Here is a 25,236-nt window from a genome sequence, read left to right on the forward strand (position 1 = left end):
TGCCTGTCCCTGGAGCAGCTGCTCCCCAACAGTGTTCCTCATGTGTCACCGGGGACCTTGTTAGACTGCGGAGTCCAGCTGCCCTCTCCCAGATTCTGACTGGCGGACCACACCTGGGTTGACACAGACAATGCCAAAGCTCCACAATGAGAGAGGAGCTTCAGCTGCTTCTGTCTGGCTCTGGGGAGACACAAACTCTCCCCCGCCCTTGTGTAGACACAGACATCCCCCAACTCAGCATGGAAGGAGGGTGCAAACCAGAGTGTCAGCTGCCCTGCCTGACCTTGACCTTGCACGGAGGATCCACTTGCTTGTAACCTCGCATCTGACTTGTTCTCTGGTAAGGAGACCGCTTCTCAATTTGCCTGGAAGAGAGCAGAAGGGAGATCATTGCTATCCCTGGAGGGAGGAGCAGCCAGGGGGTGCTCCCTTTGTTTTGGTCTCTCTGGACTGTTCCCCTACCCCATCTGCACCTGTCATTCATATATTTATGTGCAGAAAGGGGTGCTTTGGGGACAATCCAGCTGCAGTGTCCAGGGAATTTGGGAGAGGAAGGTCCTGACTCCCAAGAGGGCAGGACCATGAAACTATGCTCCAGCTTCCCACAGCTTGCTATAGCTGTCTCTCCTCTGCTTGCCAGGGAAGGTACCGGGGAAGGACCAGGAACCCTGGCAGAGTGGTGGCTGAGGACAGTAGACCTTTATAGACCCTGTATCCTGCACTGGGCTACACTATCCTTTCACAGTCCTCAGGGGGGTTCTGTGCTCTGTGGGGTACAGAAGGCTGCATCACAGAATCTCTCTCACCCCATCTCCCATGCCTGTTCTCTGCCAGGTATAGGCTGGAGGCTTTGTGGACCAAAGGTTAGTGCCCTGTCTCTCATGAGGGTTCAGGTGAGGGGCCACAGGCACCCCTGTGACAGCCTCCCCAGGTGTGTCAGGGCCAGGCTAATCTCCAGCCCCTCTGGATGCAACTTCCACCCTTCCTACTCACTCAAGGAAGTTTGCCAAAATGCAGGTGAGAATGGTTTTAATAGGAGGATAATCTTAACTCTTATCCACACACACAGTCATTATCATGTTGTTTATGTGGCTACTATTGGCTTCAGATTGTTGACTGTTAGAGCAACCTACCTCTTAGGACACCTTGATGTGGCCAGAGAGCATGGAGGTTCTACCCCATCCCCCACCAGAGATGGGTAAAAGGACAGGTAGACAGCTGTGAGGAGGGGGAGGAGCCACTGGGGTGGTTGGCTCCAGGGAGAAGGAGAAAGTCCTCAGAGATAAGAAACTGCAAATCTGGGGCCAGTGCTGTGGCATGATGGATAAAGCTGCCACCTGCAATGCCAACCTCCTATATGGGTGCAGGTTTGAGACCCGGCTGATCCAGCTCTCTGTTGTGGCCTGGGAAAGCAGTAGAAGATGGTGCAAGTGCTTGGGCCCCTGCACCCATGTGGGAGACCCGGAAGAAGCTCCAGGCTCCTGGCTTCAGATCAGTGCAGGTCCAACAGTTGCTGCCATTTGGGGAGTGAACCAGTGGATGGAAGACCTCTTTCTCTGTATCTCCTTCTCTCTGCTGTAACTCTACCTCTCAAATAAATAAAATCTTTAAGAAAAATGCTCTAGTCTATTATTGGAGTGTGTACATTTGAGTCCAGTTTCCTGCCAAGGCAGACCCTGGGATGAACTGGTGATGGTTTGAGTAGTTGGGTCCCTGCCACCCACATGGAAAACCTGGATTGAGTTCCCAATTCCATCTTCAGCCCCGGCTGTTGCAGGCTTTTAGAGTGTGAACCAGCTGATGGGAGATCTCTGTCTCCTTCTGCCTCTCAAACTAAAAAAATAAATAAATAAATAAAATCCAAAAATATTTAATTTAGAAAAAAAAAGCACACAAGATTACCATGTTTACTTCTGCCGTTGCATGGTGGAAAAACACAACTCCTCACATCGCTGTCATCCACAGCACGTGTCACTCCCTCAGTCTCCCACCCTGTAGAAGTCAGGCAGTGCAATTCCAGCAAATGCTCGTGATTGGATTTGGGAGCCAAGACCAGACAGAGTGCCTGCATGATTCTTGTTTTTCTATGATGGACAAAGTGGTTCCCCCCACCACCACCCCAGCTGTGGGAAAGGATCTGCTCGCGCATCGACACTGGGGGCTGAGCCAACTACTGGTTTCCTCACGACGAATCAGCTGTTTGCATGTTCACCCAGTCCCCTCCTCATCCCAGTTTCATTTCAAGCCCTTCAAAGACAACACCACCATCAGTATCACCCCCTGAGAGCACTTTTTATTTTGTCTTCTCAGATCGGGAAGTTCATAGTCATAAGAAAAAAGGCTGAATCAGAATGACATGTGTGACTGCATGTGGAAGACGTGAACAGAGCAGGGAGGGCTGAGGTGGCTGCATTCTGGCTTTTTTCAGCTTTTTGTTTATTCCCCAAACACCCTTGGAGATGCATGAATCATTGCATCTGTTAATCTTCACGAAGCAGAAAAGTATTTTGAAAGATTGCTATTCCTGGTACTTTCTTCCCTTTCTATGGTTCTTCATTAAAAGGCGGAGCTTTCACTTCCAGACATGGGTCTTAAAACTTGTATCAGAGGGGCCGGCGCTGTGGCATAACGGGTAAAGCTGCTGCCTGCAATGCTGGCATCCTCTATGGGTGCTGGTTCAAGTCCCGGATGCTCCTCTTCCATTCCAGCTCTCTGCTATGGCCTGGGAAAGCAGTGGAATTTGACCCAAATCCTGGGGCCCCTGCACTCACAGGGGAGAGCTGGACCAGCAGATGGAAGATATCTCTCTCTCTCTCTCTCTCTCTCTCTCTCTCTCTCTCTCTGCCTCTCTGTAACTCTGCCTTTCAAATAAATAAATAAATCTTTAAAAAATAAATAATAATTAAAACACACACACACACACACACACACCAGGGCAGACACATGGCCTGGCAGTTATGAGACCATAACCCATCCTGGATGTTGATTCTGAAGGCAGCAGTAATGGCCCAAGTATTTGGGTTCCTATCACCCATGTGAGAGACCTGGAGGGTGACCTCAACCCAGTCTCAATTGTTCCAGGCCTCTGGGGAGTAAACTAGCAAATGGGGACTCTCCTCTCTTTCTCTTTCTCAAATAACAATGAAATTCTTAGAAAATCAAAGATAGTTGCAAAAATCAAGGCTTGTATTTGCAAGCACTTCACGTTCTGAGAATAATGGTGGGGTACCGAACTATCACAGACGACTTAGAGTAAAAGGATCACAGATGTACACACATGTGACAGCATACCATTGGAAGGGCATGTGCTTAGCCTGTTTTCCCACCACTCTGAGAAGAGAGGAAAACTCTCCAGGTGGAAACAAGGACCTATTCAGCCAAGAAGACCCCACTTTAAAAAAAAAAAAAAGATTTATTTATTTATTTAAAAGTCTGAGTTACATAAAGAAAGAAGGAGAGGTGGGGCGGGGGGGCTGGGGATCTTCCATCCACTGGTTCACTCCCCAAATGACTACAACAGCCATGGCTGAGCCAGACTGAAGCCAGGAGCCAAGAGCTTCTTCCAGGTCTCCTATGTGGATGGCAGGGGCCCAAGCACTTGGGCCATCCTCTGCTGCTTTCCCAGGTCATTAGTAGAGAGCAGGATTGGAAGTGGAATGGTCAGGACTCAAACCAGAGCTCATAGGGGATGCTGGCACTGCAGGTGGTGGGTTAACCCACTGTGCCACAGTGCAGGCCTCACCCTGAGCATACTGAAGTCCATCCGGGTTTGATGACTTCCTGGGCTGCACGTGTCCTCACGACAGGTGGAAAGGTCTCCAGCAGCAGGTGGGGTGGCAAGGATGGGAGTTTATGAGCTTTCAGGGTGCTGGTCTCTCTGTCCTATCAGTGCTGTAGACAGTCATCTATTGGGGTGCCTGCCCACACATAAGCCAGTAGCCCTATTCTTTGGGATGTTTCCTCTTTGCCTCTTTCAGCCTGTGAGACTGGGCTCTCATCAGCCAAGTCAGTCCTGGAGGAGCCCCTGCCCCAGCTACTGCTGACTGTGCCAGCTTGATAACAGCTAGGTTTTCTTATTCCTATAGTTAGCATTGAGAACTAAGAGAAAGTCGAGGGGCCAGCACTGTGGTGTAGCGGGTTAAGCCGCCACCTGCAGTGCCAACATCCCATATGGATGCCAGTTTGAGTCCAGGCTGCTCCACTTCCGATCCAGCTCTCTGCTATGGCCTGGGAAAGCAGTGGAAGATGGCCCAAGTCCTTGGGCTCCTGCTCCCACATGGGAGACCCAGAGGAAGCTCCTGACTTCGCATTGGCACAGCTCTGGCCCTTGTGGCCAACTGGGGAGTGAACTAGATGATGAAAACCTCTCTTTCTCTCTCTGCCTCTGTATCTCCCTAACTCTGACTTTCAACTAAACAAATAAAATCTTTAAAAAAAGAGAGAAACGGGGTGAGGGGGAGACCCATGAGTGTCAATTTGGAGCCAAAGATGGGTCCATTCTCTAATGTAGGCCAAAGGAAGAGAAAAACCCACCTGCACATAGGGAATAATGAATCAGGTGTCCCAGAAAGGCAGGAAGCAATGGGGGGGGGTGCCAAGGCCCTGCAGGCTTTCTTGTTGGGGTCCTGCCTTCACCCAGCAACATCTCCCACACCTTACAATGACTCCTTGCCACCGAATCCCTAACATACCTCCTTCTTGGAATGCTGCTACATACCTCCAAACACCAGATCAACTCTGCAGTTGCGAGCAATTTTCACAATCCAAAGACACGCATGCATTTCTTAGTACAGGAATACTCTTCCTTCTTGTTTGGAAATAAAAATAATAGTTGCATGTTCTGCTTTGAGGTAAGCCAGACTTGAATTCATGCCCAGTTTCGAAATCTATGTCAGCGTCCTCATAGATAACATGGGGATAATAACAGTTCTTCTCTCACTAAGTTGTCGTAAGAAATCAGCTTCACATGCAATGAGGCAATGTCTCTGATCCCGTGGAAAGATATCCACCATCTCATCACTTACCTCTGATAAGGTTATAGAAGTAGAATAATGCTTATTTAAATACTGATATCTATTTGCCCTGGGTGGGGGGGGGGGTGTTGCTATGTTTAAAACACAGCAAAATTGGATCTCTAGGTGATTTTTGCTTATTCCCCTTTTGTTTCTATTTTTCTCATTCTTCAGCCAGACACACACACACACACACACACACACACAATTTACACCAAAGAAGTTAAGAGACAAAGCCCTCATCATCATTCTATTACCTAGGGCTACAAACAGCCTGAGATTTCTCCCTTCCCATCCAACCAGCAGGGGTGTCCTAAAAGCTGGTCAAGTCCAACAAGTGCTCTCAGCCTCCATCAGTGAAAGATATTTGAGGGCAGCTGGTTTAGCACCCCAGGTGACAAGAGTTTTTCTCCTTGGTGTGAAATTCAGAACTCTGGCCATAGCGATGCTCGCCAACATTGCCAACTGAGAAGGTGTCCCCCACTGCAAATCCACCTCAGCTTTGCTGTTCAGAAAGAAGCTGCCTCCTAATGGCGAGCCATGAAATGGGGAGTCCAGGTGTGGGCACTGTGGTGCAGTGAGTTAAATCACTGCTTCGGGCACTGGCATCCTAAATAGGGAGTGTAGGTTGGAGTCCTAGTTACTCCGCTTCCGATCCAGCTTCCTGCTACTGCACATGGGAAGCAGCAGAGGATGCGTCAAGAGTTTGAGTTCCTGCCATCTATATGAGAATGGCTCCTGGCTTCAGGCTGGCCCAGCACAGACTGCTATGGGCATTTGGAGAGTGACCCCAGAAGTGAAAGATACACCTCTCTCTCTCTCTCTCTCTGCTTCTCTACCTTGCAAACAAATAAATATGTGTATATTGTTAAACATCAGTGTACAATTCCAGCAATTAGAATGTAGAGTCATTACATGCCAAGAAGAAAAATGGACATGCCATTCCACAAATGAGCAAAGCACCTGAACAGGCAAGTCACAAGAAAAAACTTTAGCCAATAAACCTAATCCACAAGCCTCCCCTTGCCCCCAAACCCACCCACAGAGTTCATCCCCTTAGTAAAAAGAGAATACAAATAGGGGCTGGCGCTATGGCTTAGCAGGTTAACACCCTGGCCTGAAGCACCAGCATTCCATATGGGTGCCAGTTCGAGACCTAGCTGCTCCACTTCCGATCCAGCTCTCTGCTATGGCCTGGGAAAGCAGTAAAAAATAGCTCAAGTCCTTGGGCCCCTGCTCCCGCATGGGAGACCCAGAAGAAGCTCGTGGCTCCTGGCTCCTGGCTTTGGATCAGTGCAGCTCCAGCCATTAGGGCGGTGTTGCAGCCAATAGGGGAGCGAACCATCGGATGGAAGACCTCTCTCTGTTTTTCTGCCTCTCCTCTCTTTGTGTAACTCTGACTTCCAAATAAATAAATAAATCTTAAAAAAAAGAGAGAGAGAGAGAGAGAGAGAGAGAATACAAATAAAGTTCAGGATTTTCACCCATCAAGTCTCTAAAGGCTAAAAACGATATAAAATAAACAGAATCAGCATTAGCATTGTGGGAGGCGTCTCCATCCTTTTTTTTTTTTTTTTTTTTTTTGACAGGTAGAGTTATAGACAATGGAGAGAGAGAGAGACAGAGAGAAAGGTCTTCCTTCCATTGGTTCACTCCCCAAATGGCCACAACGGCCAGTGCTGTGCCAATCTGAAGCCAGGAGCCAGGTGCTTCTTCCTGGTCTCCCACTCGGGTGCAGGGGCCCAAGCACTTGGGCCATCCTCCACTGCCCTCCTGGGCCACAGCAGAGAGCTGGACTGGAAGAGGAGCAGCCAGGACTAGAACCCGGCACCTATATGGGATGCCTGCACTGCAGGCGGAGGATTAACCAAGTGAGCCACAGCGCCGGCTCCCATCCTTTTTTTAACTCCTTGTTTTCTTCTGCTCCCAGGGGGTGCCAAAGCTCACAAAGGGAATTCATCTGTAGGAACATTGGGGCCACACATTTTGCCAATTGTGCAAACAATCTGGCCAGGGAGTTAATTCTTCAGGAATTAGTACAGGGGAGACTGGTCTAGGAAGGAGTCAGCCCCAGAGAAGACCCAACGCACCCTTTCAGGACAAGCACGGTCTGTCCACTCTCTGTTGCCACTTTCAAAGTGAAAACAGAAAGAAAGAAAGAAAAAAGGGCACCAGATGTAGAAAATGATGTGGTAAGAAAAGAGGCTGCGGGAAAGAGGCACTGGTTTACTTCATCCCATCCTTTGCTCACAGGCAGCCAAGAACCACACTGCTGAGGTCAGGCTGGGGCTAGGGGACATGGGTCAAAACATGTGGGTGCCCGATGGCACTTAAGGCAGGACAACAATGCAAAGAATAATGCCCGGTCTCAGAGCTGCCAGCTGCCGAGACCAGTGTGTCCAACTTAGAAAAAAAATCACACACACACACACACACACGTAGGGCTTGAAAAGAACAGACCTGGGGCTGGTCCGGCCATGGTGCAGCAGGTTAAGTCATAGCTTGCGACCCTTCTCAGAGCACAAGTTCAATCCCTGACTGATCCACTTCTGTCTGCTCTAGCCCCTTGCTGGTGTGCCTGGAAAAGCAGTGGAAGATGGTCCAAGTGCTTGGGCCACCACCACTCATGTGCTGTTCCAGGTTCCTGACTTCCTCCTGGCCCAACCCTAGCTATTGTAGTCATTTGGGAAGTAAATGAGTGCATAAAAGCTCTCTCTCTCTCCCTCTCTCTGCCTGTCTCTCTCTCTGTCTCTCCCTCCCTTCCTCCTCTCCATTATTCTGCCTTTTAAATAATCTTTTAAAAGTAAATAAAATTTTTTAAATGTCATTGCATGGATATCTGATTAAAAATAGACCTTAAGGGGCCGATGTTGTGGTGTAGTGGGTAAAGCTGCCACCTGTAGTGCTGCCATCCCATATAGGTGCTGGTTCGAGTCCCAGCTGTTCCACTTCTGATCCAGCTCTCTGCTATGGCCTGGGAAAGCAGCAGAAGATAGCCCAAGTCCTTGGGCTCCTGCACCCGTATGGGAGACCCGGAAGAAGCTCCTGGCTCTTGGCTTTGGATAGGTCCAGCTCCAGCTGTAGCGGCCATCTGGGGAATGAACCAGTAATGGAAGACCTCTCTCTCTCTCTCTCTCTCTCTCTCTATCTCTATCTCTCTCTCCCTCTCTCTCCCTAACTCTGCCTTTCAAATAAATAAATAAATCTTTTTTAAAAAATGACCTTAAAATTGCAGCATTTGCGAAAAGCAAACACATAAATGGGTTCATTGACGCATTCCTTCACTACGAACCAGGCATGTACGAAGTTGCAGACACTAGCTGAGACACCGGTAACCCGCGGGTGAAGACAGGCATGGCCCCCTCCCCCAGAGCTTGTATCCTCTTGACGGAGACAGACAAAACTGGAGGAGCAGTGGAGAATACAGGAAACATCAGAGAGTCACGCAGCGCTTCCAGGAAGGCCTCCGTGGGAATCCTGTCTCCTGTTCTCTCTACGCTGAGGTTTAACATGCAGGGAGGGCCTTGCCGAGCCTGCAGGGACCACCCCTCCCAGGTGAGCCAACTCCCAGAGACGGTAAACAGCCTGCCTGTGAGCACCCACCCAGCCAGAGCCTTCTCCACACCACCTCTGCCGGGGGAACCTCGCTCTCTGGACCACCACCCACCTGCCCTAGTCACTGTAGGACCAGACAACTGGGACAGTCCCTACTCCCCCAGAGCTCTGAAATAACTCAGACTCACCCTTCCCAAGCCTGAGAGAAACCACAATACAGGCTGTTTCTCCCCTTTCTCCCCCTTGGCCCTGTGTGGTGCTCCATTTTCCTGCTTTTAGTCATCAGTGAGTATTAAAAAGCTCCTGACAGTCATTTCTATGCCTGCATGTCTTACTACCCTGAGTCAAAGGAATTTTAGCCCCTGGGAGACAAGGCTTCGGCTGACCTCTGAAAGGTGAGAAGGAACCAACATGCAAAGACATGGGAAAGGCTGTGAGAAGAGCAGGTGCAAAGGCCCTGTGGCAGGAAAGAAACTGGCTTGTTTGAGAGCCTGGACAAGACCCCTGCGGCCAGAGCGTAGTGAGTAGAAGGAGGAGCACTGTCCTCCCCATGAGGAAGTGTCCAATCAAAATGTCCTTCTAGGACTCCGGGCTGCCCCTAGCATCTTCCTCTCCTTCCCCAAGGTGACAGAGGGCTCTCTCTGCTCCTGCCTCCAGACAGAACGTGCAAGAGCCCATGCACACACACACACACCACCTGACACGAGAGGAAATTCTCTTAGAACTGCCAGGAAACCCAGTTAGGAGAATATTCGTCCTGGTTAGCGTGGCGTTTAATATTCATGGGCAGGCAGCCGGCGCCGCGGCTCACTAGGCTAATCCTCCGCCTAGCGGCGCCGGCACACCGGGTTCTAGTCCCGGTCGGGGCGCCGGATTCTGTCCCGGTTGCCCCTCTTCCAGGCCAGCCCTCTGCTGTGGCCAGGGAGTGCAGTGGAGGATGGCCCAGGTGCTTGGGCCCTGCACCCCATGGGAGACCAGGAAAAGCACCTGGCTCCTGGCTCCTGCCATCGGATCAGCGCAGTGCGCCGGCCGCAGCGCGCCGGCCGCGGCGGCCATTGGAGGGTGAACCAACGGCAAAGGAAGACCTTTCTCTCTGTCTCTCTCTCTCACTGTCCACTCTGCCTGTCAAAAAATAAATAAATAAATAAATAAATAAATAATATTCATGGGCAGAAAGAACCTTTCAAATAGTAAACGGCCATGCCCAATTCTCTCGCCATCTGGCTTTTCGTCAAACCCTCCCACGGGCGACCATCGGGATTTGGAAGCTGAGCAGTCCCCGAGGACTTAGCTATGACGAGTAGCTGCGAAGACAAAGATGCACCTTCTCTCCTCTCTCAACCAAGCCCCTCAAAGCACCGTTTGAAAGGGAAAGGGGGGAGAGAGGCTGGGAGGAGGGAGAGCCGGGGGGCAGGACTTGCGTGTTGGGACCTGTCCTTAGGCGCCAGGCTCTGGTTTTCCGTGTGCACTTTTTACAGACGTGTAACATAACCGCAGCAAAATGCCAGCGCCTCAGTGCACAGCTGGGTGCATTTTCACACCCATGAAAGAAACACAGCATCAAGGCAACCCAGAAGGCTTTCGGGGTCCTCACTCCATCAGTACAGCCTCTCGGGGCTACTCACCGTCTTCATTTTAAACACGCGGACACAAGAGGCGCCCTAGGCGCCTAGGGGAGCGGGCAGGGCTTGGGCAGCAGGTGCCTGGGCGTCCGCGCTGCAGTGGCCCACGGAGCGCCAGGGGGCGCTGTCCAGCCCGCGTTTCCCCCAGGGCGGCGGGGGCGGCGCCTTGCCCCCTCTGACCCCGCCCACTCCCGGCCTCCGCCACGCCCACTCCCGGCCTCTGCCCCACCCACTCCCGGCTCGCAGACCTTGCAGCCGCCCGGGCCCCGCCCAAGCAAATGTTTCAGAACTTGAAACCTGAGCATGGTGGTTCCCAGAGGTGAGACGTTTCCAAGTTGGCCTTCGTCAGAGCGCCCGTTGAATTGCGGAGATTCAGCCTCCCTCCCCGGCGCGCACTGCACCTGCTTCTCCAGGTTGGTTCCTCCTGGCCTCCGGGACCCGCCACAAGCTGGAATAACCCGCGAGGCTTTTGAAAGACGGGAAGGGGCCGGCTTTTGTGGCACAGTGGGTAAAGCCACCGCTCTGGGCTCGCCGCTGCAGTGTAGGGGTGCGGCGCCAGCATCCCATATAGAGACCCAGTTCGAATCCCAGCTGCTCGACTTCCGATCCAGCTCTCTGCTATGGCCTGAGAAAGCAGTGGAAGATGGCCCAAGCCCTTGGGTTCCTGCCTTCCCGGGCTACAGCAGAGAGGTGGACTGGAAGAGGAGCAACTGGGACAGAACCGGCACCCCAACTGGGACTAGAAACCGGGTGCCAGCGCCGCAGGCAGAGGGTTAGCCTAGTGAGCCGCGGCTTTGGCCAAATAAATAAATCTTTAAAAAAAGAAAAAGACTATGTAAATGAGTGTGTACCAGGTTTGGCCTCAAAAGATGGCTGCTGTACACTTTCTGCAACTGGTTTGATGTCACATTTTTGCACCGACGTCACATCCTGAGAACACATAAATGTGTCTGCAGGTCCACTGTATTCAACTTGAAATACATAAAATGTTCTGGTTACCACAAGTTTATCTTTCTTTTCTGTGCATCCAATAAACAGCTATATATGCCCTACTGTGATAGACTTTTCCAAACAAAAATACCTTGACAGCAATTTAGCAAAATATGGCTTCAGTGGCACTCAACAAATGGAGTTAGTTTCCCCAAGCACAATTCTGTAAGAAGTGTGTGTGTGTGTGTGTGTGCATTTTAAGTTATTATTTGTATGGTGCAGACTTTTAATCTTGGGGATTAAAAATGTGAATTTGATACACGAAAATTATGGTTAAAATCATTGGCTTGGGGGCCGGCACTGTGGCATAGTGGGTAAGGCCACAGCCTGCAGTGCTGGAATCTTCTATGGGTGCCGGTTTGAGTCCTGCCTGTTCCACTTCCAATCCAGCTCTCTGCTGTGGCTTGGGAAAGCAGTGGAAGATGGCCCAAGTCCTTGGGCCCCTGCACCCGCGTGGGATACCTGGAGGAAGCTCCTGGCTCCTGGCTTCGGAATGGCTCAGCTCTGGCTATTGCAGCCATTTAGGGAGTGAACCAGCTGATGGAGGATCTCTCTCGTTTTCTCTCTCTCTCTCTCTCTCTCTCCCTGGCTCTCCCCCTCTGCCTTTGCCTCTCTATGACTCTGCCTTTCAAATAAATTAATAAATCTTAAAAAAAAAATGGCTTGCCCTAGGGAAGATCACTAATGTCTTGTGACCGTGTAAGCTAGAACAGTGGATTGCTTTATGTGTAGGTATTATGTTAAACACCAGGGCTGTTTCCAGGCACACAGTATGAATCATAATTTGGGATGGACAGTAGATGTGTCTGTGATGGCAGAGTGCAGATCTGTGGTGCTGGATCTGCAAATGTGTTGTGATAAATTAGAACAGATGGGAGTCAGCCCTTAACATGGGGGACTCTGTGCCTAGTGGTGTTGACACCAAGCCTTAAAATACCCACGTGGAGTCGGCACCTCCCTTGTTCGCATGATCAAAGACCTCCCTGGAGCGGGAGTCTAACATGGGTGAGCAACAGGGCAGCCCCAGGCCCCAGGAGCTCTGCTTAGTTGGGAGGAGGCATTTCACCTTAGCATTGGTTCTTAGAGGCAGAAGTTGGCTCCTTGCATCAGGTTCCCCCAGATTCTTAGGAGGTTCCAAGTTTAACTGCTTGAGCTTTGTTGGGCAACCCCTTGCCCGATGTTGCTTCCAAGCTGTTCTTAACCCTGTTTCCAAGGCTGGGGGATGGGGTGTAGCCTCTGTTTTGAGAAGCTGGAGGTTCAGTAGACATCAATTATTTACTGTGACTTGCTCAGGACCACATTTTACAAAATGCCTTGTTTCTATTATTGTTTCTGGAAAGTTCTAGTAAAATTGTTTTCGATTGAATTTACAATAGTTTTTTTTTTTTTAATTAGGGCTTATTTTGAAAAATGTGGAGTTTAATTCAAATGTATTCCAGTATCTTCCAAAGTAAGATTGTGTTCAGAGACAGTTGTTCTGATCAGATGGTTTAGAGACATTTCTGGAATATTCACATTCCAAGATTCCTTAGGAATGAATGTGTTGGCTTAAGTCTAAACAAAGGCTGCAACCTGATTCGTCATATATTTTCATTATGTAGTGTTAACAAGCTTAGTTGCAAACAAATAAAATACTTAAGCTAAGAAGTAACTGAGATGAAACTGATGGAAGATAAAAATCAACCATGTTCTAGTGAACACGTAAGGCAGTGGCATTTGCAAGTCACATGGTGGTGCAGCCATTATCTCTGCCTGATTCCAAAGCATTTCCATGGCCCCCAAAATGCAACCACTCACCCATTAAGCAGTTACTCTCTCCCCACCCCACTCCCTTCCTCTCAGCCCTTGGTAGCCAGCTGTCTGTTCTGTTCCTGTGGGTGTTCCTACTCCGGATATGTCATACACGCACTGTGGCTGTTTGCACCCGCCTTCTCTCCCTCAGTTACAGTGGCTTCAAGGTTCATGCATGCCCAGCAGGACTCCTTCCTTCCGAGGGCTGAATCATATTCCATTGTATGGATAGACCAGGCTTCTTTTTCTTCCTTTTTCCCTGCCCATTCATTTGTTGATGGTACTTGGGTTTTTCTTCCTTTTGGCTACTGTGAATAATGCTTCCGTGAACACGGATGGGTGTACAAGTATCTTCTCGGCCCTCAGTTATTTTGCTTATACACGCACTCTAGTCCTATTCCTAGAAGTGGATTTCTGGCTCATGTGGCAATTCTGTTTAACTTTTGGCGGGATTAGCATACCACTTCCCACCAGCAAGGCATGAGAGTTGTAATTTTTCTGCATCATCACCAATACTTGTTATAATCTTTTTTTTTTTTTTTTACATCTTAGCGGGTATGAAGTGATAACTCACTGTGGTTTTGATTAGCATTTCTTTTTTATTTATTTATTTGACAGGCAGAGTTAGACAGTGAGAGAGAGAGAGACAGAAAGGTCTTCCTTTTTCCATTGATTCACCCCTCAAGTAGCCGCTACAGCCAGTGCGCTGAGCTGATCTGAAGCCAGGAGCCAAGTGCTTCCTCCTGGTCTCCCATGTGGGTGCAGGGCCCAAGGACCTGGGCCACCCTCCACTGCCTTCCCAGGCCACAGCAGAGAGCTGGACTGGAAGAGGAGCAACCGGGACTAGAACCCGGGGTGCCAGGGCCGCAGGCAGAGGATTAGCCTATTTAGCCACAGCACTGCCTTGATTAGCATTTCTATAATGACTAATGATGTTACCCATCATATGCTTACTGGCCATTTATTTTTTATTTATTTTTGGAGAAAAATCTATTCAAATCTTTTGCCCATTTTAAAATTAAATTATTTGTTTTTATTGTTGAAATTGAAGAGTTATTTATCTGTCTGGGCTGGGTGTGTCTCTTTTTTTTAATCCATGAATAGTTTTTTCTTTCCTTTTTTTTTTTTTTTTTTTTTGTAAAGATTTATTTATTTGGGCCGGCGCCGCGGCTCACTAGGCTAATCCTCCGCCTTGCGGCGCCGGCACACCGGGTTCTAGTCCCGGTCGGGGCGCCGGTTCTGTCCTGGTTGCCCCTCTTCCAGGCCAGCTCTCTGCTGTGGCCAGGGAGTGCAGTGGAGGGTGGCCCAAGTGCTTGGGCCCTGCACCCCATGGGAGACCAGGAGAAGCACCTGGCTCCTGCCATCGGATCAGCGCGGTGCGCCGGCCGCAGCGCGCCGGCCGCGGCGGCCATTGGAGGGTGAACCAACGGCAAAAGGAAGACCTTTCTCTCTGTCTCTCTCTCACTGTCCACTCTGCCTGTCAAAAAAAAAAAAAAAAGATTTATTTATTTGAAAGGTAGAGTTACAAAGAGAGAAGGAGAGACACAGAGAAATCTTCCATCTGCCAATGGCCAGGGTTAGCCTAGGCTGAAGCCTGGAGCCAGGAGCCAGGAGATTCTTCCAGGTCTCCCACATGGGTGCAGGGTCCCAGGTACTTGGGGCCATCCTCTGCTGCTTTCCTGGGCACATTAGCAGGGAGCTGGATGGGCAGTGGAGAAGCTGGCACTGGAAACAGCACCCACATGGGATGCTGGTGCTGCAGGTGGTACCTGAACCCATTACACCACAATGCCGGCCCTGATTTGTAAATATTTTCTTCAGTTTTGTGGATTGCCTGTTCATTTTCTTCATGGTCTCCTTTTTGGAGCCCAAAACTTTTTAATTTTGATGAGGTCAAATTTATCTTTTTTTTTTTTTTGCTACTCATGCTTTTGGTGTCGTCTCTGAAAAAAACATTGCGTAATGTAAGGTCAGAAATATTTGCTGTTGTTTAAAAGATCTATTTATTTGAAAGACAGAGTTTACAGAGAGGAAGAGGGAGAGATGGGGAGAGAGAGAGAGAGAGAGAGAGAGAGAGAGGTCTTCCATCCTGTTTCACTCTCCAAATGGTTGCAACTGCCAGAGCTGGGCTGGTCTGAAGCCAGGAGCCAGGGGCTTCCTCCAGGTCTCCCATGTAGGTGCAGGGACCCAAAGACTTGGGCCGTCTTCCATTGCTTTGCCAGGCACATAAGCAGGGAGCTGGATTAGAAGTGCAGCAGCCGGGACTTGAACTGGTGTCCATATGGGATGCCAGAACCTCAGAACATGGCTTAACCCACTACACCACAATGCTGGCCCCAACTCTGGGTCTCTTAGAAAAAAAAAAAAAAAAAAAAAAAAAAAACATAACAGCGGACTGGTGTGGTGGCATAGCGGATAAAGCCCACAGGGTCTCTGTTTGAGTCCCAGCTGCTCCATTCTTGATCTAGCTTCTGGTTGAATGCACCTGGGAAAGCAGTGGAAGATGGCCCAAGTGCTCAGGCCCCTGCACTCACCTGTTGTGACCATTTGGGGAGTGAACCAGTAGATGGATGATCTCTCTCTCTCTCTCTCTCTCTCTCTGTGTGTGTGTGTGTATGTGTGTGTGTGTATGTAATTCTTTCAAATAAATAAATTTTTTAAGGTTTCATAGTTTTACCTCTTACATTTAGGCTTATGAGCTAATTTGAGTTTATTTTTGTATATGGAGTAAGGTAGGACACTCTCTTCTCTTTGCATGTGAATATCCAGTTTTCCCAAAACTGTTGAAAGACTGTTCTCTTTGCATTGAGTGGTCTTGCTGAAAATCAGTTGCCCAACAATCAATTATTACACACGACTCAAGCAAATCCAATTCAAGTTACTATCTGTGTGAAGACAAGTGACCCCTAAGAGCCAGCTACAAATACCTGTGTCCAGGGGATGCCGTGGGGGCCTCAGGTGTGCTTGGCACCATTGTAAGGACCTTATGAACACCATCTCCTGTCCTGCTTGGAGCAATTGAAGGAGAGCAACACTATTATTCTCTGCTACAGAGAAGGAAATGGAGGCACAGATGAAGTGAAGCAGTTTGGGCAAACTGCCCCAGCTGCTGGAGGGTGGGGGAGGAAGAGGACCAGGATTCAGCTGCCATTCCAGAGAAGGAGCCTAGCACAAACTCTGCCAGACATCAAGCTCTCAAAAAAGAAAGAAAAAAGGAAAAAAAAAGACTGTTATTTGTGAAACGAGAACAGCAGTCTCTACATCAGAGTTTGAGATGATGGAAAGGCAAGTGCTGTCTTACCAGTTCTAAGCTGCCATCCCATTGTAGCACTGTGGATCCCTGGATGCTGGTTTTCTGCAGGATCACCAAAGACTTCTATCTGTGGAGGCTCCTGCTGGCGTGCCAACCTGACTGCGAGGGACATATTTCCTGTTCAATCCGGAATCAGTTATAATGAACAAAGAAACAAGTGGGTTTTCGAAAGACTTCATCCATCTCCCTAAAGGGTTAGCCCGTCTATTTCTGGCAATGTTTAGAATGCTTGGGAACCCACACGCCCACAGACACGTGCACACACATGAACGCCTCCATCCTACACGCCCAGCTCGGGACAAGCTGCCTTTCCCTGGAGACATTTTGCTACGTAGAGAGGAAAACTAAAGTGTGAAAATAAATCCTCGGGCTTCAGAGGATCTATCTACAGGAAACTGTTGTCATCCTGATATTCAGGGAAAGAAGGCTCTCTAAATAGCAAAGGCAGATAATGACTGCTTTCCAAAGAGAAGTCAGCCAGAATTCCAAAGAAAGGAAAGCCAGTTCGCCTGCATCCAAGTAAGGCTGATGCAGATCTGATGCAGATTAATTTGCTTTTTTGGTGTAGAAGCATTTAGAACCCAGCACAGCAATCAATGCTAATTACCCTGGAGCTAGCTGTTTCTTTTCTTATTTTTTTTTAAAGATTTATTTTATTTATTTGAAAGGCACAGTTACAGAGAGAGAGAGAGATTAGTGAGAGAGAGAGAGAGAGAGAAAGTCTCCCATCCACTGGCTCACTCCCCAGATGGCTGCAATGACCAGAGCTACACCGATCCGAACCAGGAGCCAGGTATTCCAGGCCTTCCATGTGGGTGCAGGGACCCAAGGACTTGGGCCATCTTCTACTTCTTTCCCAGGCCACAGCAGAGAGCTGGATCAGAAGTGGAGCAGCCAGGACTCAAACCAGCACCCATATGGGATACCAACACTGCAGGTGGCAACTTTACCTGCTATGCCACAGTGCCAGCCCCAAGTTAGCTGTTTCTAATATAGATCCCAAAGTAAAACATGCCCCCTTTAAATCATGGTCTCTGTGACCTCTGTAGATATTTCAGCCCATAACAGAAGAGGGAAATCAGCCCATAAGTGTCCTTGTGGTAGTTTCCTATGGCTGCTACAACAAATGACCACAAACGTAGTGATTTCAAGAACTTTATTTTGGAATTAGCATTGTGGCACAACAGATTAAGTCACAACTCATCTGAATACCAGTTTAAATCCAGCACCTTGCTAATGCACCTGGAAAAGCGGGGGAGGATGGTCCAAGTCCTTGGGCTTCTGCCACTTACCTGGGAGACCTGGGTGGAGTTCCAGGCTCTTGGCTTCTAGTTGGTCCAATCCTGACCACTGTCACTTCAGAGGGTGGGGGTCAGGCAGAATATTCCATCTGCTGGTTCACTCCCCTAAATGGCTGCAATAGCCAGGGTTAAGCCTCTGTGAAGCCAGAAGCCAGGACTCCAGGTCTCACACATGAGTGGCAGGGATCCAACTACTGGAGCCATCACCTGCTGCCTGCCAGGGTGGTGTGTTAACAGGAAGCTGGAGTTGTAAGTGGGGTTAGCACGTGGACCAAGGCACACCAATATGCTATGCAGTCACACCAAGTAGCATCTTAACCATTGCCCCAAACACCTGCCGTTCCCTCTCTCTTATAAGCACCTTTGTGATTACATTGGACCCATCTGGATAACCCAGAATACTCCCCCATCTACAGAGACCTGTATCTTAGCCACATCTGAAAACGTGCTCCTTTTTTTGTCATATAAGGTTACACATTCCCAGGTTCTAGAGATCAGGATATGAACATTTTTCAGGGGCCATTATTATGTCCACCACACCACTGCTCCCAAGGGAACAGGTAAGGTGTGAAAAGACATATATTTAGAATTAACCAGCTGGACTCAGTTTAAAGGATGCCTGTTTTGTTGGTGACATCTGAAGCATCATAATCAGGAGCCCTTTGAACACGTGCTGTCTTCTCTCCACCACGTCTGCTCAGGGTATTGGCTTTGACCACATCAGTGTCAGAGAGGTCTCTTCACAGCCTGTTTGATCTGGTGTTTTCTGGCCTTGACATCCACAATGAAGGCGATTGTGTTGATGTCTTCTGTCTTCTTCATGAGAGGACTGGTGGTGAGGGGAACTTGGTGATGGCACAGTGGTCAAGCTTGTTGCTTCTATTTGGACTGCAGCTGGACGTGCAGTGTCTTGGGCCACTAGAACACCCGGTGACATCCGGATCTTCTTTTTGTCGTGGCTGTGGATGCCTTTCAACCATGCCTGCTTGGCTTTCAAAGCCTTTGCTTTGGCTTCGGCATTGGCTTTGGGAGGAGCAGGAGCTGTCAGCTTCTTTGCCTTCAGTACCACCTTGGTGAAAAGCTCCAAGCTGTTTTCGAGCCCAGAATTCTTTTCCTGTCATCTCGAAGCTTCCAGGAGCTGTGAGCCTTGGGTGTTTCTGAGTGAGCAAAGCCTAAGTTCAGGTGCAGAGGAGGAGGGGTGGTTGGATGGGAATGGGGCCTTGTCTCCACCCCATCCCTCACCACAGGGGGCTCTAAAACAACCAGTCATTGCCATCTGCCCCAAAAGTGAAGGCAGAACTCAAGCTGTGACACTGAAGCCTGAGCCATGTGGAAGTGGGAGGACAGTGCTGTGATTGGGGAGGGCTGGAGTGGTCTTTTCCTGCAAGAGCTGAGGCAGCACCTGTACGCACGGCCCCATGCAGGAAAAGGAAGCCCCATGGGCTCTCCCAAGCCAGCTGGGGCACCCAGAGGCTTTGGAGCAAAGATCTTCAGCTGGTAGAAGGTGCTGGTGGTGGCATCGAAAGTTCCTAAGGTGCTTCAGGTGTATTAAGGGGGCAGAGAAGGAGATATCCCAGGAGACGAAGGGCCAACCAAGAGGCCAGCACTGCCTTCCGCCCCTACTGGAACCACGCTGCAACGAGGGAGCTGAATGTGCCTGTTGGAAACGTGGGAAACCCAGCAGCATCCTCTCCCTCACCACAGGATGGGATTCTGTGTGTGTGTTTGTTTGTTTAGATTTATTTATTTGAAAAGCAGAGTTTCAGAGAGAGAGACCCTCCCTCTGCTGGTTCACTCCCTAAATGGCTGCATAGGCTGAGGCTGGGCCAGGCTGAAGCCAACGCCAGACCCCAGGATGGAGAATCTTGTTTCCATGTTCATACTTACCTGTGCACTGTTAATTTATGGACTGTTTAAAAATGTATTCAATAGGGGCTGGTGGTCCGGTACAGCTGATGAGGCTACCACCTGCAACACTGGCATTCCACATCAGAGCACCAGTTCGAGTGCTGGCTGCTCCACTTCTGCTAATGGGCCTGGGAAAGCAGCAGGTGATGGCCCAAATCCTTGAGCCCTTGCACCCATGTGGGAGATCTGGATGGAGTTCTGGGCTCCTTTCTTCAGCCTGACCTAGCCCTAGCTGTTGCAGCCATTTGGGGAGTGAATCATCAAATGGAATATCCTCCCCTCCCCACCCTCCCCTCCCCTTTTCTTTTCCACATCCAAAATATCTTTATTAACAGCGCGGTCCGCAGGGTTAGTTCTTGTAGCCCCGGCTGGCCCGTCTGCCTCTGGCGCGCTCGAACTTCCTGCCCTTGGAGCGCACGTAGGGTTTGGTGTGGCTGTGTGGGGTTCTGGGGGCCTTGCGGAAATGCCGGTACACCTCTCGGCCCTTGCGGGGACCGGAGAGCAGGCCCGTGCCTCGGCCCTTGGGGGAGTCCAGGGCCAGCTGGTCGAAGGTGAGGCCCCGGCCTTGAGAATGCGGCTGCAGGCACGGCTGGTCACGTGCAGGGCGCACACCTTCAGCTTGGGCACCTCCTGGACCCGCACGTCATCAGTGATGGTCCCCACGACCACGGGGGTTTTGTTTTCCTGGCCGGGAAGCTTCATCTTCCGGATCATCCGCGACAGGGACAGGGGCAGCCAGTTGGTGCGGCTCAAGAACAGCCTCTTCAGCACCACCTGGTTGAAGGTGGAGTTGGTGCGTCTGGCCAGGAACCTGTACAGCTTGACCAGCAGCCGCAGGTAGATGTCCTGGCTCTTGGGCTCCTTGCGCCAAACCTTCCGGTCCTTGTTGTGGCGAATGTTGACTCCCATGATGGCGACTCCTGCCCCCACTTTGCTTTTCTAATTAATTATTTTTTTAAAAGTTTGCCCCCTTGGGGCTGGCACTGTGGCATAGTAGGTAAAGCCATCGCCTGCAGCGCCAGCATCCCATATGGGTGCCGGTTCAAGTCTAGGCTGCTGCATTTCTGATCCAGCTCTCTGCTGTGGCCCGGGAAGGCAGTAGAAGATGGCCCAAGTCCTTGGGCCCCTGCACCCACATGGGAGACCTGGAAGAAGCTCCTGGCTTTTAGCTTCAGATCAGCCAAGCTCCAGCCATTGCGGCTCTCTAGGGAATAAACTAGTGGATGGAAAACCTCTCTCTCTCTCTCTCTCTCTCTCTCTCTTTCTACTTCTCTGTAACTCTGCCTTTCAAATAAATAAATAAAGCTTAAAAAAGTTCTTCCCTTCAATTTCTTAAAAAATTCATATAGCACTTACTCCCTTTATGCTAAGTGCAGTACAGATTCCAAGTCCTCATTTTGGCATTAGCGTTATGAGGCATCTAATCCTGCTAGGCTGTCTGGCTCCAACAAAGCATTCTCCAAGGCTCACTACCCTCCTCTCCGCTCAGGCGCACTGTCCCCAGCTGTCCCATATCTGCCAAGGTTGGGCTCAGCCCCTTCCTTGATTGCCACCAAAAATAACTCCCTGGAAGGAAAAGGGAGCTGAAAGCAAACAAGACCTGTGTGAGTGAGGCAGTCTTCCCTGAAGATGGCAATGAGCGGTCCAACATCACAGAACCCGGTTCTGTGCGGGGAGTCTCTGATGTCTGGTTTTCAGAGGCAGTGCCCCCATCACCCACCCCAGGCAGAGTTCCTGGTCCCCGGCCTCCCTCGCCTCTCTCTTCCCTCCCCAGGGCTGTGGAAGGCAAGCCGCTTTTACTCACCTCTTGTACCCAATCCACGTTGGTGCAGCGGCTCCGTGAGGTGAGAGACGCCAGCCAATCGTCCAGGACTTCAGGGGTCAGAGCAGAGAGACCCCAGAGGTGATCGCTACGCCTGTTTCCGCTATTCACTCTGTGGAAGATCAGGCCCCTGGGTCACAGAGCCCCTGCCCTCCTGAGGCAGGAGTTGGGGCCTGAAGGTGGTGAGGGGATGCAAATGAGGTTGGGTTGTGGGGCGCCTGCTTTGAGAAAAACTGGCAGTTGGCTGAAGACAGCAGCCGTGCACGAATGCCCTCGCGGACCCTGGATCCCGCAAGGCTGTGTGCGCCCAGCTCCGCGTGCGCAGTTTCTTAGGAATTCTCCAGTGGTGCTCAGCTTTTCACACAGGTATTCAAATCAGAGTGAGGAGCAGTAAAATCCAGCCAGCTCCACTGCCAGGGCCTGGCCAAGGTCCCAGCCGTGCACCTGCAAGGAAGCAGAGATGGGCGGGCCCGAGGTAGTGCCACCCACACAGAGGGTCAGCTCCAGCTCCCCGCGGTCTTGGGGTTGCTTCCCTGTGACTGAAAGGGGTCCACTATCCTCAGACGCCTGTCTTTTCCCGCCACTCTGTGGAAAGCTGCACCGTCTCCCTCCTGCACCAGCCATTGTCAAACAGAAGGAAAGGAAAGATGGGAGTACTTTCCTTCCATCACAACAGCTCAGCCTAACAGGGCCCTGTGTGTGAGCCTGCAGGGGCAAGGTGGTCCACGTGCCCTGGGTGGAGGCCCCACTTGCCCCTCTGGCCACAGTCCCTCCCAATTTCCAAAACTGACCCCTCTGTTGAACTACAATATTAACCACCCTGGTAAACAGGGGAGAAAGCAATTTAACCCTTGTCAGCCATGACCGGGTTCATTTATAGGAGGGAAAGGACTCACCGGTATAGGGTGCAAGAGCAGGGAGCTGAGCGAGGCAGGCCTGCAAGAAAAGGCACGGAAACCCTGCCTGCGACAACACCATCTCATATCAGAGCACCGCTTGGGTCTCAGGGGCTCTACTTTCCATCCAGTCCCCTAGGAATTGTGCATGGGCAAGCACAGTGGAAGATGGCCCAAGTACTTAAATCCCCGCCACCCCTGTGGGAGACCCGGATGGAAATCCGGGATCCTGGCTTCCACCTGCCCTTGTGGCCACTTGGAGAGTAAATAGCGGATGGAAGATATCTCTGTCTCTCCCTCTCTCTCTGCAACTCAGCCTTTCAAATAAGAAGAAAAAAAAAAAAAAAATATATATATATAGGCACTCAAAGTACCAAAAGGTGGCTTCTTCATTTGCCTGGAGGAAGCGCTGGCTCTGGTGTCTTTCCAAGGGGGTTGGAGGACCCTGGTTAATCTCAGGTTCGGAAAGGAGCCTGCCACAGTCTGGGGTGGGCCTCTGGCCCCACCCTCTGAGGTTCACCCAGGCAGCAGGAGTCCCTGGGACCTAATAATACACACAAATCAGAAGGCAGGCTGCAGGCCCTGGCCATGCAAGGAGAGGAAGCAAGCTGACGCCTGCCCCAGCTCGTCCCCGCTGGCCTTGCCCTAATGCAGGAGGACAGCCGGAGGCCTCGCTCCCTGGGCATGCCAGCAGCACCCTATATTGAGAGGATGACCCTGCTGGGGGGAATGGCAGGCATGAGGCCCAGCTGTCACAGCGAGCCCAGCCCAGGCTGTCTCCTTGCAGCCTTCTTCCCACCCCAGGCTCTGGAGCCAACAGAGGAGCCACAGTCAGTCCCAGCTCTGGTGCTGTGGGTCTGGTTAGGAGGACTGGGCAGGCTGTGTGTGTGTGTGTGAGAGAGAGAGAGAGAGAGAGAGAGAGAGAGAGAGCGAGCGAGCAGGGGGAGGGCTGTGTACACCCAGCCAGAACTTAACCTGCTGAAGGAGGGTGGCCAGCATTGTCCCCAGCTGACTCTGAGGGCGTGTGCTGGGAAGTGCCCGAGAGCTCCCAGTTCCCAGGGCTGCCCCCAGACTTGCCCCCCTCCAGTCCCCCAGAAGAAAGCAACAGATCAGAGTGGCAGACTTCTCAATGGACAGCAGCCTGTGACTGTTTGACTGCCCTCAGCCCCAGTTTTCGTATCTGCTAAACAGGACTGCTTCTGGCTTACCTCCTGAGCTCACAGCCCCTCAAGTCCTTGGCCGGAGAGAAAAGAAACCCTCAACCCCGGTTCTCCATGGGCAGTGAAGCAGTGAGATTGTGGTGCAGTCCTGGGGGTAGGAGCAGTGTGGATGCCTGAGGGTCGCACCTGACAGTAACAAGACTTAAGGGAATGCTCCAGCAGTTCAGGGCCAAGTCCCCCTTCTCCCTTCTCCCCCCGGGGCCGTCGCAGCATCATCTGCCCAGGGTCACGGACAAGGTGCACATGATCTTTGTGCACTCATTCACCAAAGGCAAGTATTTGAAATATCTGATCAGAGAGGCTGAGGAGCACCATGTGCCCTGAGCCTGGGGCCTGCTGCAGCTGCACCCGAGGCACTCAGAGGCAACGTGTGGGAGAAGGGGCCAAGGGCCACTACTTCAGGGCTCAGAGAAGGGGTGCAGGGGATTGCAGGTGGGAGCTGGCTCGAGGAAGCCAGCCTGTGCTTTGAGCCCGAGTAGCCCTGTGGGCTTCCCAGCTGGGATCTTGTGCCCAGAGCTTGAGACTTCCTGGGTAGGTGCCCTCCAGAGCCGCTGTCTCAGGTTTAAAGTTTGAGTTTAAAGCTGTGCTTACTTGTCCAAGGAGAGGGGGGAGACAAGAACAGGCGTCCCTCCACTTCCTTCTAGGGTCAGGCAAAGCACGGGATGGAGAGGACAGCTGCCTCTTGGGAGTCTCCAGAAAGGAGAGACCTGTGCCAGTGGCCCAGTGCCTGTGTCTGCAGGCGTGGCTCTCAGAGCCTCGGAGCTGTGCTGGGGAGGAGGTGGGTCCTGGATGTGGCCTCGGTGTGTGCAGGCAGACCATGGGGCTGGCCAGCGTCAGTCCTGGGGATCCAGGGGGCCACATCAGCCCTGGCTGTCTATCTCTCCCCAAAAGATCGCAGAAGAAGTGGTACGTGGCTCCCAGCTCACCCTCAGCTCCTCCCAACAAGAGGCAGTCACAGTCTTCTCTTCTGAGAAGGATTAACATACTGCACACCTCCCTTATGATTTGCTATGATAAGCGAGTTAACATGAGGAGCCAGGACCTCAAAAGCAGTCTCTGATGTGGATGCTCCAAGTAGCCCACTCACTGAGCCCCGGAGGAGGAATGAAGGTTGTCTTGGAGATGCCCCCAATGTCTTCTTGATGGGGCAGAGATGGGCTCAACACATTTTCACTAAGAGACATGGCAGAGAATCCCTTGCCCTTGACCTCTGAACCCGACCTTGGAAAGATGTCTGTACCCATGAAGACCCAAGTGAGAGCAGCACTCTCTCTCTCTCTGACACACAAGGCAAAGCTGTACTCAAGACACATCAGAATTCCCTGCAGCACAGCCGACAGGGACACTGAGGGCCGCTGGCCCCTTGGTTGTAATCCCCCAGCCCCTCAAAGCTGGGTGCGTTACCACCTTTACGGAGTGAGGAAGAAATCAGGGCTCAAAGACTAGAACGACTGCGCTAGTTAGGCAGCTTGCAAATAGCAGACCCGGATGATCTGTCAGTTCGGCTGCACCGCCTGTGATCACCTACTGCGCTGAGCACCGCGAACAGCTCCCAGTCCCTGCTGTTCCTCTAGGAGCCCTATTCTGCAGTTAAGTGCCTGTTAGCACAGCTTCCCTGAGCCCCCCTCCGCGGCTTTGGGTGCCAGAGCCCAGGCTGTTGGGCTGGTGGACTCCCTGCTGTCGTTCGCAGAACGTTTATTGCTGCCGGAGGCTGGCAGCTCCTCTCACGACTGTACAACCGCAGCTGGTAACACCCACTCATTAGAAAAGGCGAAGTGCTCCTAATAAGAGAGGGGTCGCTTTCTA

At 51.1% G+C, this 25,236-nt stretch overlaps 1 protein-coding gene and 1 long non-coding RNA gene across 8 annotated transcripts in view; both read right to left on the reverse strand.

The window, feature by feature from the left end:
* LOC103345741 (uncharacterized) overlaps positions 1-22,835 on the reverse strand; it is a 32,426-nt gene extending 9,591 nt beyond the window's left edge. Inside the window, exons 1-5 of one of the 7 annotated variants that reach the window (XR_011381643.1) lie at positions 22,585-22,734; positions 22,211-22,250; positions 21,297-21,758; positions 16,272-16,382; positions 14,955-16,164 (exon numbers count right to left, since the gene is read on the reverse strand). This is a non-coding gene — a long non-coding RNA (uncharacterized lncRNA). Of the gene's footprint in view, positions 1-14,954; positions 16,165-16,271; positions 16,401-21,296; positions 21,759-22,210; positions 22,509-22,584 lie in introns of those variants that run through there. The other 6 variants (XR_011381645.1, XR_011381647.1, XR_011381646.1 and 3 more) reach the window with 6 other exon arrangements.
* On the reverse strand, positions 19,792-20,441 carry LOC100008964 (large ribosomal subunit protein eL18-like). Its single transcript, XM_002722895.5, is given in 2 exon segments — positions 19,792-20,050; positions 20,053-20,441. Coding segments are annotated over 2 exon segments (558 nt in total). The 5' UTR covers positions 20,402-20,441; the 3' UTR covers positions 19,792-19,841.
* Positions 22,836-25,236: the final 2,401 nt, after the last annotated feature.

The sequence above is a fragment of the Oryctolagus cuniculus genome, chromosome 13 (assembly GCF_964237555.1).
Source record: "Oryctolagus cuniculus chromosome 13, mOryCun1.1, whole genome shotgun sequence".
NCBI classification, from domain to species: Eukaryota; Metazoa; Chordata; class Mammalia; order Lagomorpha; family Leporidae; genus Oryctolagus; species Oryctolagus cuniculus.